Source organism: Plectropomus leopardus, chromosome 14 (genome assembly GCF_026936395.1).
Source record: "Plectropomus leopardus strain MGB_pleo_1.0 chromosome 14, ASM2693639v1, whole genome shotgun sequence".
In the NCBI taxonomy this organism is placed as follows: domain Eukaryota; kingdom Metazoa; phylum Chordata; class Actinopteri; order Perciformes; family Serranidae; genus Plectropomus; species Plectropomus leopardus.
This window is the reverse complement of record NC_142189.1, coordinates 4417073-4431400: the sequence shown is the minus strand read 5'-3', so window position 1 is coordinate 4431400 and position 14328 is coordinate 4417073. Positions and strand designations below refer to the sequence as shown.

The 14328-nt window shown below is 36.8% G+C and overlaps 1 protein-coding gene across 1 annotated transcript in view; it reads right to left on the bottom strand.

Annotated features, from left to right (window-relative positions):
* Positions 1–14328, bottom strand: part of LOC148187396 (uncharacterized) — a 27626-nt gene extending 13298 nt beyond the window's left edge. Inside the window, exons 1-6 of the mRNA XM_088087069.1 lie at positions 13466–14328; positions 4143–4192; positions 2728–2838; positions 870–983; positions 593–746; positions 52–212 (exon numbers count right to left, since the gene is read on the bottom strand). Coding sequence (XP_087943195.1) covers positions 52–212; positions 593–746; positions 870–983; positions 2728–2838; positions 4143–4192; positions 13466–13523 — 648 coding nt within the window. The 5' untranslated portion in view covers positions 13524–14328. The remainder of the gene's footprint in view (positions 1–51; positions 213–592; positions 747–869; positions 984–2727; positions 2839–4142; positions 4193–13465) is intronic.

The window sequence follows — 14328 nt, the reverse complement described above, 5'->3', positions numbered from 1 at the left end:
TAAGCCCCAGGCCTACATTTAAAAAGAGTCTGACAACATGAAAATAGTTACAGGGATGACGTCAGATTCCAGGGTTGGTTCGGTCTCTATGATGTCTGGTTTGCGTTTCAAGCAGAGCTTCACTTTGTAAGCCTGAGCGTGCTCCAGAATCTGCATGGCGTCCTCATATGACATGTTGTCAAAATACACAGTGGCGCTCAGAATCTGATCACCTACGAGAGCAAAACATTTTAGAAGGACACAGATGAGAAGGATTTCAGTCTATAAAACTGTTTCTATAAATGAAAAAGAGGAATTATTCAATAAAATAACAACAATAATAATAATAATAACATACAGTAGAAGTCAGTAGTCACTGTGAAGTGTCTTCAGTTATGGTAATAATGTGTATGAACAAAAGTAGATATTTGTAATGGGATTTGAAATTCCAAAATTGGAAAATATGCAACACAAGATTTAAAATTACTGCAGCTTTTCCAGTGGACTCAAGTAGTAGCTTTATTAATATCACTTTTCTCAACCATATTAGTGTTAGTTTTCATTTAAAGAATTTGCCACTGTTGTCATTTCTCATTTCCAGCTGCTACTTTACCTTCTTTCAGTTTCAAACTTTTTGAGGCTGGTGACTCTGGTACCACTTCCTTAATGAAGATTCCCTCCTTCCCCCCTCCACCATAAACAAGACCCTCCGCACATCCATCTTTGGCTGTTTTCACTATCACCCCAGACTCAGGGCTGGGAACTTCCTGCCAACACATCAAAATAAATGGGATAAAATCATGTTACCTCGCTGTGTTATTCTCTGTTGCAGCACAGCCTGAAGGCATCCACAGATACAGTTCAGAGACGAGAAGGTGGCAGAGTCTCACCTTCAGTTTACTCATTTTTGGAGTCGAGCGCTTTTCAAACATGGACCCAAGCCCAGACTTTTTAGCTTTCTTTCCACTTCCACTTTTGTGATGTAGGTCATGCTCCTCTTCACACTAAAAGGAAAATCGAAGAAAATATCTAACTGAACATAGTACTGAACAAAGATTACTGTTGCAGTCAGAGCTTCAGCCTGATTTAAACAGAAAAGTATGGCTGTACTGAACGTCTTTCCTTTTTTTTTTTTTAATTTGAAACCACTTCGATAGTCTCTTGTCATATTTTACGATCCATCACCCTAAGAAAATCCTCAAAACAATTCCTAAATTTGAATCAAGTGATTTGGCAGATTACAAGAGTTAGCCTTTTTTTTTCTTTAAATCAACTTTCTTTAACAAGTAAATGTTATTTATGTTGCTATTAGACCACCCTTTTACAGGTGTGTGCCTCCTTTTGTGTGCAGCAGCTGGGGGAGCAGCAGTTTTTGACTGTAGTGAAAATGTTGTATTTTTCAAGGTTAAACACCAACAAATATGGATTTAAGCAGAATATTTTGTAAGAAAAAAAAGTGCATTTTTGGAAATGATAACATCTATCTTTTATACATAAGTAGTACTAATATAATTGGAGTAGCCTAATCTGTATCTGTAACTGTGCAGAAATATGAGCTTTAAACAGAATGATTAGACATACACAAAAACCAAAACAGCTAAGAAACATTAAAATGTTGAATTTGAATGTTGCTTCAAACTGTTCAGCACAGACCTTAAGAAAAGGCAACAGAGATATGTCATCAATAGGCTTTGAAAGTATTTGCAGTATTTCTGTTAAAGTCCCCAAAAAAGAAACTATATCCACATATCTAAGCACAACGTCAAAATACATTTGTATTAAATACGAGCTACCCATAGTGAGAGAGTCGAGGGAAAAATAAATAATGAATAGTGATAATTTAATAACTCCTTAATGTGAGGGAACAATTTGCTAAATTAACGGGATAATTTATAAAAAAAATCTTCCTTGTTGCTTAGCAGGCTATGTACAACAACAGTCTATAAGTGGTGTTGTTTTCTACTAAGAAGAAAAGCCAACAGAACAATTTTCTCCATTGAAGATTTAGTTTTTTCTGGGTGATGACGCAAAAACACCTTCATGAGAGTGTCATACTAAACACGCCAAAACTCTAATGATATATCTGTCAACATCACCATATACTGTACACGCATTGGGATTATGATTTTACAGTAAATGTGATGTATGATTTAATTGTCCTTATTAGGTAAAGCCTTTAAGAAAGCAACTAAAAGAGATAAAACACAATTTTGAGTGTTTCCAGTGGCTTTTACGTAACTCTAATTAGTATTAATTTCTAGTCGGGAGCTAAACATGGAGCAACTACTGACACAGTCTGTTTTAATTTCACCTGTCTTTGTTTTAGTCATTAAAAATGCTCCTCATACTTTGATTTTAGGATATGTGTGTGAGCATAAATGAACTCAATAGACAAGCTTGCTTCTGTTGGACACAAACATAATTATCTAACTGAATTTGCAACCTAAATGGAATCACAAATAGGCGTCGAATGATGCAGTGTGTGCACAAATATATATGTAACCTGGTTAAAGTCTGCTTTCTACGATGACCCCATTTTTCAAACGCTATGTGAAAAAAAAAAAAAATTACCCAGTTGAGGTGACAGATTAAGAGAAACCCAGTGATTTCTGCTGAATGTTTATATTTTAACTGTATATCTAGGTTATTGAATTGCACATAAACAAGTTCTCTGATTGATTACCTTAACCTGGATTCCTACCTGTAACCTAATTTGTTGTCTCTGTTTGGTGTGTTGGTGCTGTGTACCTCTTTGTCACTGTCGGTGTATTTTTCAGTTTCAGGAAACTCCTCGACGGGGGACGATCCTTGAGGCCGCGGTCTCTCTCTTTCTGTGAACTGAGACGGCTCATCACATGCCTGCGTGGACATAAGGTCAGTCAGCACCAAAACAGTCACATGGTCTATTCAAGAACATTTCAAAAGAGATATCATTACATTTGAATCATTTTCAGCAAAACATTTTATTCATCTGCCTAAACAACAACTCCTCTTCATTCACCTGAAGCAGTTTAAATGTTAAAACTCATGTAGCTGCCTGCGGCATGAAACACAAAGGTGTGGGGAAAACTGGATCACTAAAAGTGTGATAACACCTTGCTATGCCAAAGGCAGTATTGACTGGGTGTTTGGCAGTTTGGCATTTAACAGTTGTCACATTAATGGTGTGTTTCCAAGGATGTTGGCCGATCTGTCAGTCCAACACCAGAGAAAAATATTTTTTTTAAAAATCATTTTATTTATTCTCATATAATTTGATACAGAAAATAATGGTCTCCAGAAGATTCATCCCTATGATTTTTGTGATCTTCTGGTTTACCACATGACACCATTAACAAGTCAAACAGTTCATGAAACTAATTTTTTTTGTGTCATTTTCATCTTAAAACATAGTGGCATCATGACAAAAACCTGGCAGAATTCTGGTTAAAATTCTGAAAATTAATGAATATTTGATATTTATGATGAGGAGTGATGTTAGTTCAAAAGATAAACTTAATAAAAGTAGAAAATCATATTAATCTACAATATTTTTTAGCCTGTTTTGATTTTTTTGTGTACAGAGCAGTATGAGTTTACATAGCATGTAGTATATTGACATAACATAATCTCATCATGACAAAAATAAGTCATTTAAAGGGTAATGAAAACTAGTAAATATTTGATATTTATGATTCGGATCAATGAAAGTATAAAATTCATGTATAATATTTTTTATAGCTTAATTATGAAAAGTGCATTTTGTGCACAGAGCGATATGAGCGTGTGTAATATTAAAGCGGGCTCTAAGGGTTGAACTTTTATTCATATCATATCAGTAATTTAAGCTTATCAACTTAATCGTTTTTAACTAGGACTTTCGGTTCCAGCAGGCCAAGAAAATTAAGGTGTGCGAGGTTACAGCTGTTATCTTAGTGTGTCAGACACATAATTAATCAACAATCAGGCAAATAGAAGTGTTTAATCAGACTGTGTTGGGATCAGCGCCAAAGTTAATTTGGACATCCCTGGTGTGTACATGAGTAAAACTGCATATTTTAATATACTGTTTTTCTTTGGACTAAAGCCAAGCCAGAAACATTCAGTGTCTGATGAGGAAATGAAACCAGCCGACATATAATAAAAGCATTATTTTTAGTATCAGTCACAGTGAAGTTACTTACTGAGTCGTCCTCTGCACCAGGCTCTGGTGCTCTCAGCCGTCGACCGGCACCTGTTCACAAGAAAAAAAACCCCACAAAAATAGACAACATAAATACCAAGATAACATCTAATGAGACATCTGCTCGTTGTAACAGTATGTTAGTAAATGGTAGAGCTCATTCAATAAAATGAAGTATGTAATTACTTAATGTTATTATAGTAAATTATATTAGTATGAAAAGTACACTCTGTAGTTAGTTATCTCAAGTGGAGTTTTCTTTGCTCAAATGCAAACACAGAAACTGCAGAAGAATTATGCACATTTTATCTGCATTCCTATTTTTTGAGCAGTAAGCTGAGATTTCCACCCAGTCTGACTCCTGCCTGTTGTTTTGAGGCTCAGAGAGACACTGGAGCCGATGATGAGACTATTTAGAGTTCTTCCTGGCAATAATCCCCACAGGGCCCCGCTGCCTCCTTTGTCTGTTAAGTGATCCACCGTATTGATCCACAGATAAGACTCCCAGCTCAGCCCCTCAAGGCTGCCAAAAAGGGAAAGTCTGTCTCCAAATGAATATGGTTAGCCAAATTATTATTATAACCCACTCTGATACCCAGCCTCTATTTGATTTGAAACCATTTAAAACTACCCCTTCATTCAGGCCATTTTAATGAGAGGTTTATTGTGTCAGCTTTGCTACTTAGGGATGAAGTCCAGCTTTGAGTAGATCAGATGTTTGGGATGGAGAAAAAAAATCATTCATTCATTCATCAAAAATTATTATAGTTGCACAAATCGAAGGTTAGTAAATTTGGAGAAATAATGTTGCTCTTTCGTCCACATTTTCTATGGTTTTAGACTCTTAATTGTTTAATTAATTTATATCAAAAAGAGGCTTTCAATCAGCTGATGTTATGTTGTCAGTAGAAATTGCTATGAATAAAAGTGGTTGAACGCCACATGGAGAACTGAATTATTTCTACTACAGATAAACGTTTTTGGTCTTTAATCTTTTTCTATTGAGAAACAGCTGAAAAAAAGATAAGCTGAAAGATAAACACTGCAACCTTTGTAAGTCTTACTAAAGCACTCAACTCTTGATGCAAATCAAGATATTAAGCCAGAGTTTCAGGACTTTAAAATACAAATTAATGTCCATAGCAATCAAGCGCTTGCAAAAACAAGTTCACAAAATACTGATTAAGCCCATCGCTACCAGGGACAGCTCTCTCATTATTCCTAAATATACTGGAGTTTTAGTGACCGGGTTCTGTGGCAACTTTTCTGCACTGGTGCACTAGAAGTCATGTGTTATACACATTAAAATGCAGGCATTACAAATTATTGTATTTTGATAAATATGAGGAAAAAGGGGAAAAAAAACAAAACAAAAAAACACGTCGTGGCTAGGATTGTTAGTGGTTTCATACCGTGATACCGCCCAAACTAGGAGAATAGCAAAAGCTTTGGCAGAAAGTCCTGAGAAGCGTCCAAGAAAAGTGTGAGGAGTAGATGAAAGAAACTCTTTATTTTTTTTAAACTACTTTATCAATATCAGATACCTCACCCAACCTGCAACACTTGATGAAAAGATTTGTAGTTCAATTCCTTCACAGTAACAAAGCTCCATGAAGCAACTATAAGTAGTTACTTATTTGAACAAAAACAATATTCAAAGCATTGAATAAAAATTCAAAATACTCTTGCAATATTATTAAAATTTTGGGCATTCAAGTTTTTGCTCAGTATGACAATAACGGAAAGCCTTTGTGTGATGGTTATAAGATTTTGCAGAAGGGATTTATCAGAAGAGGATGGAGAGTGAAGTAATTTGAGCAGTATTCATGTATTTTTTTATATTCTTTTGCTGCTGTCTTTAATTTAAAAGCAAACTTTCTTTTGGCAAATAATTAATTCAAAACTTTTGAGGGTTAAATATTTTAAACCCTCAACATAAAAGGCAACACCATCTGCGCTGTTGTTTGTTTTTGTTTTTTTTAAATGAAAACTCCCACTCTGCAAAATGCCAGGACATAGATTATAGCACTGAAGCCCTCCCCTTTGTCAGCCTCCCACACACAAAATGTTATGGGAAAATTGCATTTTGATGCTAAAACATACACCCTTAAACCAAAACTTGATTTTTTTTGGATTTGAATGCAGAGGGAACACTACTAAGAAGCTACAGAATGATTTAAAAAACTCCAAAATAAATATACTAATAATGAAATTTGATACCCATGTGTATGCACAGTGTTAACTCTTTTAAACATGGACAAATTGGCATGCTTTCCTTTGAAATCATGGGAGGAAGCAATGAGCAATGATTCAAAAATGTATAAAAAAGTCACAAAAAATGACCATAAAATCAGCAAACAAAACAAAAAAGAAAAGTACAAAAAACAAGGAAATGGCCTTAAAAACTGCTTAAAAAATCTAATAATTTTGTTGAATAATTTTAAATATATTATTATGATCTGGACATTTTCCCCAATAGCTTTTTATTTTTTTCTGAATTTATTTATTTATCAAATTTTGCAGGACATTTTTTTGCCAAGTTGCTCATTGTCCTTTTCTCCTGTATTTAAAATAATAATAATAATAATAATTTGCTGAGGTTTCAAAGGTTTAAATCCTTGTGTAAGGCATCTGAATGCAGAAGAAAAGTGATGTCCATCAGTTGTCCATTGTTTTTCAACTAATCACCACATAGACACCCCGCTCTCTGCCTTAATGTATGTCATGTGAAGACCTCTGACTCGCTGTCTAAGTGCATTAGAAGACACTTAAGGCATTCTACTGTATCCGGGCTCGTTGCTGCTTCAAGGTTAATAATCTTAGTTCAAGGAGCTATAAAATGACCATATAGATAGCTCTGATACTGGAGCTATACCTGACACACAACCTGCACTGCAATCACAGACATACGTGGTTCTGACACCAGGATCAGAAGTAAAACAAGAGAAAATCTATCGACAGAGAAGAGCCATGATCTCTGAGCACACCTCAGTCTAGGCGTGTTGTGAAATGTTATAATCAAGTCCCTACAGCTACCTGCACCATCCCTCTCATCACCATCCATCTCTGTCAGACCAGGTATAAATTATGAATTTTAATGTTAGAGCTCATAGTGTGGAGCCAAAAAACTCACCTACCTGCTGCTGTTTGTTTAACTCCTGGAAATAAACCGAGGTGTTAATAACAAGTCGTCCAAACCGCCCTTAAAACATTCCTGGTGTGAGTGTGACTGCCAAAGTGACTAAAGTGATTTGTTCAGTCTCAGATGGACAAAGGAGGCGGGACACTTTTAGGTTGCAGTCATACCTTTCCTTAACTTATGTCACTCCCAAATTGAATTAACTATTTTAAGTCTTTGGGTCAGAGACTTTGCACCACATATTTACAGTTACATTAATCTGTCATGAATTAATACCAATGCGTTTCCATTTTATACTACTTTACACGTCTGCTCCACTACCATTTCGGATCCAGTACTTTTTTTTGTACTTTTTCTAACTTCAGTTAGAAGTTGCTTTGCAGATTATAAATACAAAACTTTTCATCAACTGTGATGCATTATTATGGATTAAGATGCCCAGCAGTATATAAAGTAATTAAAATGAGCTTCACCTTTACCAGCAGCAATATTAAAGCAAAAAACACATTAATGCTTTAGTAATCAGCATGCAATTATGTAATATTTATTTGTCTGAAATAGGCCTTTCTAAATGTTTAGTGTTTTTACTTTTGGTACTGAAAGTATATTTTGATTCTAATACTTAAATACAATTTTAAACGTATGACTTACATTTAACAAATTATTTCTATGTTTTGGTAATGCTACTTTTACTTAAGTAAAACATTAGAGTACTTATTCCAGTACAGCCCTCTAGACATATGACATTAAGCCTCTGTACACAAATTTGCAAATGTGTTAAATGTCCTTCTTGAAATGCAAACAGGTGAGGAGAAGTTTATGTTTCAGCCATGACAAACAGATTAGATGGAGAGGACACACCTGGAAGCAGGAAAGCTTGACATTGACATATTAAGATGGAAAGAAAAGATGTAGACATATTAATGGAGATATCGACACTTAACTGTCTTGGATTCAAGTCACTTGGACAACTGTCCAACCATCTCATAGGGAGTTTTTCACGAGTTTTGCAGGAAATTGTGTCATATACACAACCCCTTTTGAAAATGTGCTTACAGCTACAGAGACACTTTCTTTAAATTAACCGTGTCTCAAATCTGTCATTGTTATGTCTCAAGTACACAGCTGCAGTGAATCATGGCGTCAGTGTGTGCAGGAAGCTTTGTGGACGATTCAGGCCTTGCTTGGCATGACTGGATGAAGTATTTCTCATGTTATTCAGCCGGATGTCCAGATCTGCTGCCCGAACTACTGGCACTGTACATTTAAACTCCTTTCTCAAATATTTGTCATGTGGGTGCTGCAGAGGTCCTGATAACAACTCTCACTGCTGACTAAAACTGTCAAAAATAAAACTACATTGGAGGCCTTTTCACTTGTTTGACTTATCATACACTAAATGTTATGATATATTAAATTTGACTTTAAGATATTCTGCAGATATTTAAGTACAAGCAGTAGATGCTTTGGTCTTTTGTGGTGCAGATCCTGCATGATTCATATTTGGGTGCAACTGCAGCGCTGGATTTGGGTGTGGCTCGTCCCTCAGCGTCAGTGTGACTAAGACTGAGGTTTTTAAACTGCTGCGACTGCTTTCAAATACTGATGAGGACGCAGACTCATCTGTCCAAACACAATGATATGACCTGTGATATACTTGCTTGTTTTGGCATTGATTCAAATTACAAAAATCTTAGAAAAACTTCAATCCTGCAAAATATAAATCAGTTTGTAGATTTAGTCTTGACTGAAAATCCTGATTTTATTGTGCTAGTTGTCCTCAGCTCATCTCTTACGTAACCGCCTTCTGCTCCAGTTTGTGTTTCCTGTTGAAAAGCACCTGGAAGGCTCCCTGAAGCTCTCCTCTTCACTAAACTAATATAAAGAAAAGCAGCTCATTATTTGTGGTCTTGGATTTGGGTCCTGCTCGGGGTTTTTTTGCAGACAGACACAAGCTCCTTTCACTGGAGGGAAGTTTGTTTGGATCCAAATTATAATAAGATTTGACTGAAGGGAGGGGAAAAAAACAGAATTAGATTTTCTGCATGGATTATATGAACACGGGACTGTAAAAGCGCATGCTTTCAATCTATTAATCTGCTGCGAGTCTTACAGCGAATTTCATCACAGCTCCGGAATTCGTGTCCTAATCTTCTCGTATTACAACAACATGTAATTACATGAAAAACAGTTGCTGACCTGATACACATTTCAGGTCAGCAGCGGTCTACACCTGGGTTGAACCGTGTTTGCAAACACTCCCTGGTGTTTGTTTTCCCTTGCATGCCTGCAGCACCAAGTGACTCAGATTTAATCGTTGTTGAGTTAGTTGATTGAAAAGTCTCACAGATATATTAGGTAGAGCTCATTAAATATAAGCAATTAAACTGAAGTTATTTACTACTTTAACTTGCGCACAGCCATGTAAATAGTGTTTAGACCCGCAGTTCCTTTCATTAAATCTATTTTATGTTTTTGAGATTCAATTCCAAAAGTCAAATTTCCCTTAGTCTGTGTTTAGTCTGAGTTGAACCATCCCATAATAGTCTAAAACACTGGTTTCCAACCTGAGGGTCAAGACTCCCACTAGGGGTTGCTAAAGCTTCACAGGGGCAAGGCCTTGTTGTTTGAAGAAGTTTAGTAAATTTAAAAAAAAAAAATATATATATGTATAATATATATATATATATACAGTAGTTTTTGAATGTTATTTAAAATATTGACTTTTTTTAATCACTTAAAATGTATCTGCTCTAAAAAAAAAAATTCTCGTTTAATTATTGTAAATGTCATTATCTTATATTGTCACTGGATATTCTTTTATTTTTGTGTTATTCCGATTGTTTGATTTTATATACCTAAGTGCAATTTTACCAATGTATTGTTTTAAATCCAGGATTTACCATGCACTGTGTCACTTTGTTTTGAAAAGTGATTTAAAAATTAGGTTTACAACTATGATAAAATGCACAGTGAAGTCCTGAACACTAACTATATTCAGTGTTTTTACTCTCTGCTAAACAGCCTCATCCTGCATTAAAAAAGTATGCAGTTAAACAGTGAAAGGGCTATTAGAAAAATGCCCAATTATTTGCCAAAAAAGGGAAATATTAAGTATGTATGATTGTTTAAAAAAAGCATTATAAAACTGTGTAAGAAGTTATAAAATATAAAATATCATGAAACCTAATTTCTGAGGCAATATTCACAGGAAATAATCTGCATCACTCATTTTACACAAACTTCTGCTTTTTTTTTTAAAGATTTGCTTATTTCAGACAATTTTAAATGTGTTTTTTGTCAGTCAAATGATAAATAAAAGCAACACATTGCATATACTTTGACAACATTCCAAAGCTTATCAATTAATCGCTTACATTTCACAAATTTGATTAAATTGCTAATCAATTAGCTGTTATCATCCCTATTTCAAACTATTGTCAAAAGTGTCCATTAAAAAAAAAAAAGCAATGTCCACCTGACCACCTGACGCTCTCAGCAGGTTAAAACAAACACTCAGACTGACTCTTTTCACTGAAGCAGTTGTGCTCTGACTGACGGCAGCTACACATATAAACCGTTCAATTGGTGGGATATTGATTCAAGAGCAGGATTTGTGCGACTGAAGCTGATGGTTTCTAATGGATCAGGATCGTCTGATTTAGGCTCCACTGCCTCAGCCTCTCTGTCTGGCTCACATCCTCGCAGTAAACTAAGCTCCCTCTCTCTGTCTGCTTATCTCTCTCGCTCTGACCTTGAGCGCCGCCTGAAGCCTCTCAGCAACACAAACCTCCCCACATCTTCCGGCAGATTTAATTAAGAGTAGCAGCAGAGGCAAATGAGGAGAATGGTGGGAAATGGAAAGGGGGAAATGTATTATTTTTAACTGAATCATTGAACAGCAGAGAGATTCACCTCATTTTCACAGCACACATCAACATGTTTTTATGATATATAATGTTATGATGTCCACTAACTAACATAATATTATTTTCTAGGTACTTAAAACTAGACAACCTGATTAAAGAGGCTTGATTTCTTTCAGGAACATGGGAAGAAAAAATTAGCAAGAAATTTGTAAAAAGTACAAAAAAACTTTAAATATTTCTTTTTAAACGAAAGGAGATTAAAAAAAAAAAACAACAACATGGAAATGACCTGGAAAAAGTACTTAAAAATTATAATGATTTTAATTGTAAATGTATAATTATGAACATAGTTTTCCCCTAGCTTTTTAGTTTTCCTGATATATTTTTCCTGTCTTTTTAAAAATAATTTTCTATATCTACGAATTTATGCAGCATAATATTAGCTTTACAATTATTACTCATTGCCTTTTTTCCCATGTTTTTGAAAGAATATGCTCAGGGTTAAAGGTTTAAATACTTGTGAAAGGTGTCTAAAAGCAGCAAAAGAAAAGTGATGTTGCTCCCGGTTTCAAAGGGGTAAATGAGACACAACAAGACCTTGAACTATATATCGTCTACATGTCACGTTGGTGATGCAGCAATTTCTTTTGATCGTTTGTTTGATTTATTCCTCCTCGGTAAGCATGCCCATCCTGTAGAAGCCTATGAGGTAAATTTTAAGACGTCGGTGATTTTAAAGTATAAATTGTTGTTTGCTCGTGTACAGGAAAATATCCACGAAAAGCAAACAACACCATAAATTTTACACAAACGCGATATGAGATCCACATGAAATATTGCCAACAAAATCCAAAAAATGATAAAACCGGTCCCGATTTCTTTAGATCTGCAGTTCAAACTTTGATCATCATAAATCAAATGACGTATGCTTTTCCAGCAGAATTTCAAATTTGCAAGCGTCACTGATATAATTGAATGTAATCAGTTTCACACAAACTGTATAACTGTAATCTGTGTCCACATATGTGATCAGACATGGTTTATTTGAAATGCGTGTTAAGAGTTTAATCATGGAAGCAGATCGTTAGCACCCATTTGATGTAACTAAAAATATAGAGTACATTTTCCTCGACTAATTTGATCTGATCCTTTAACCCTGTGAAATCTGAGAAAATTGCCTTGATCTCTTTCAAAAACAAGGCTATGGCAAGGCAAAAAAAGAGAGCAATGAGCAGACATTAGCAAGAAATGAGTAAAAAGCACAAAAACAAAAACCAGAAATCCCCCAAAAACCACTAACAAGGAAATGATGTAAAACTGCTTAAAGATCATAATATTCTGTAAAAAATAATTTTAAAAAATAGTTAGTTATGAGTTATGAAGTTATGAAAATTATTTTTTTAGAAAGGATGTAAATAAAGGAAAGTAAAACAAAAAAACAAAAGACAAGGATATAACTTGAAAAAAAGTACCTAAAAATAATGATCATTTTGTCACATGATTTTCAACATATAATTATAATCAATGTGACGGCCATTTCTGGCCAATGCTCATTGCCTTTTTCCCATGTTTCTGAAAGAAGTGAAACCAATTTTCTTAGTCTTCAAAGGTTTAATTACTCGTGAAAGGCGTCTGAATGCAAAAAAAAGATGCTGATGCAGGTTTCTGAGGGTTAAAGTCCGTGTTTATAATTGTGAATAATCTAGAGTCATGTAAGCACTAAGATAGGTGTTGTGTATATTTAGAGCTTTCCGCATCCCAAAGTTTCAGAAATGTTTTTAGGTTACTACAGTAAAAGTGATGTAAGGGTACAGGTAGCAGCTCCCTCTTTCACATTAAGACTGCAGCTTTAAAGCTCATATCTGTGCTCTTTTTTTTTAGGAGGGGAAACGTTCCCACATTTCAGTAGCCTTTTTCATGTTCTCCCCGCGGGAAGTTATCCTCTGTCGCTATTTTTTCTGCGTTGCTGAACTGCCACAGAAACTGAGTCTGTTTGCCTTTCAGCCTCTGCTTCAAACGCGCAGCGGGAGGGAACCAGGAGAAGTGCAGCGCTGCCTGACATCCTCAATGATGACATCTTCAAACACTCCCCTGCACTCCGCAGACACACCCAGCGCTCACTGCAGGTCAGCAACACAACTCAGCATCAGCACCAGCCGCCTCACACTCATTCTCCCCGTCACAAAAACACACACAATCTCTCCTGCCGCTGCACCACTGAGCACCGCGGCTGAGTCAGAGAAACTCTCAGGGGAGGGAACAGCACAGACAAAGTCACAGTGAGAGGGAAAAGAGAGCAGAGAGAGTGATGCCCACCCGTCCCAGAGGAGGCGGCGTGCCAGTTGGGGAAGGCCAGGTGGAAACAGTCGCACATGATGGCAGCGGCGGCGGAGGCGGCGGGAGCAGAGACGAGGTCCTGGGCTGGGCAGGCAGAGGGGATGTAGGGAGGGAGGGTGTTGATGGAGGGTTAGGCAGGTGCTGCTGCTGCTGCTGCTGCTGCTGCTGCTGCTGCTGCTGCTGCTGCTCCCCCCCCGGCTTGTCCTGAATCAGCCTGTGTGTGCAGGTCGCTAGTCGCTGCGCAGCGAGGGATGAGTTGCAGAAATAACCAGAGAATGAGAGAGCTGGCTGCTGCCTACTCCGAGCTCAGCGTTGTCCACCAAGTGAAGGAAACTCCCTAGCCTGCCCCGTAAACATGGACCTCCAGTGCAGCACGATAACTTAATTATGGGAGGAGCTGCCCCCCTCCTCCTTCAAGTCACACAGACACGTCCCTCAGTTCTGCTCCTCCTGCTCCTCCTCTTCCTCCTCTGTTCAGTCTCATTGATCGGCCTAATCGGACAAGGACAATCACGATGTCAGCTTCTGGCCCCAGCTCTTACGGGAGGGGGGGTGAAAACAGTTTATTGACATGGAACCGTAACTCAATTTGACGCTGTGTACACTTAGTTTAAAACCCCTCACTGTGGACAGGGAGGCAAGGTGATGGAGATTTTAGCTGAAAAGGCGTGAGAGAAAATAGAGGGAAATCAAACCAAAACAGCACGTTCCATGAGCCTCAGAAAGTCTCCACAGGCCTTTAAACATTGTGTTTCGGTCAGGACAAGCAGGAGTCACTTACAAAACTCATCTCAGTCATAAATCAGAGGACAGCAAGTCATGTTTCATCCCGACCTCTAGGA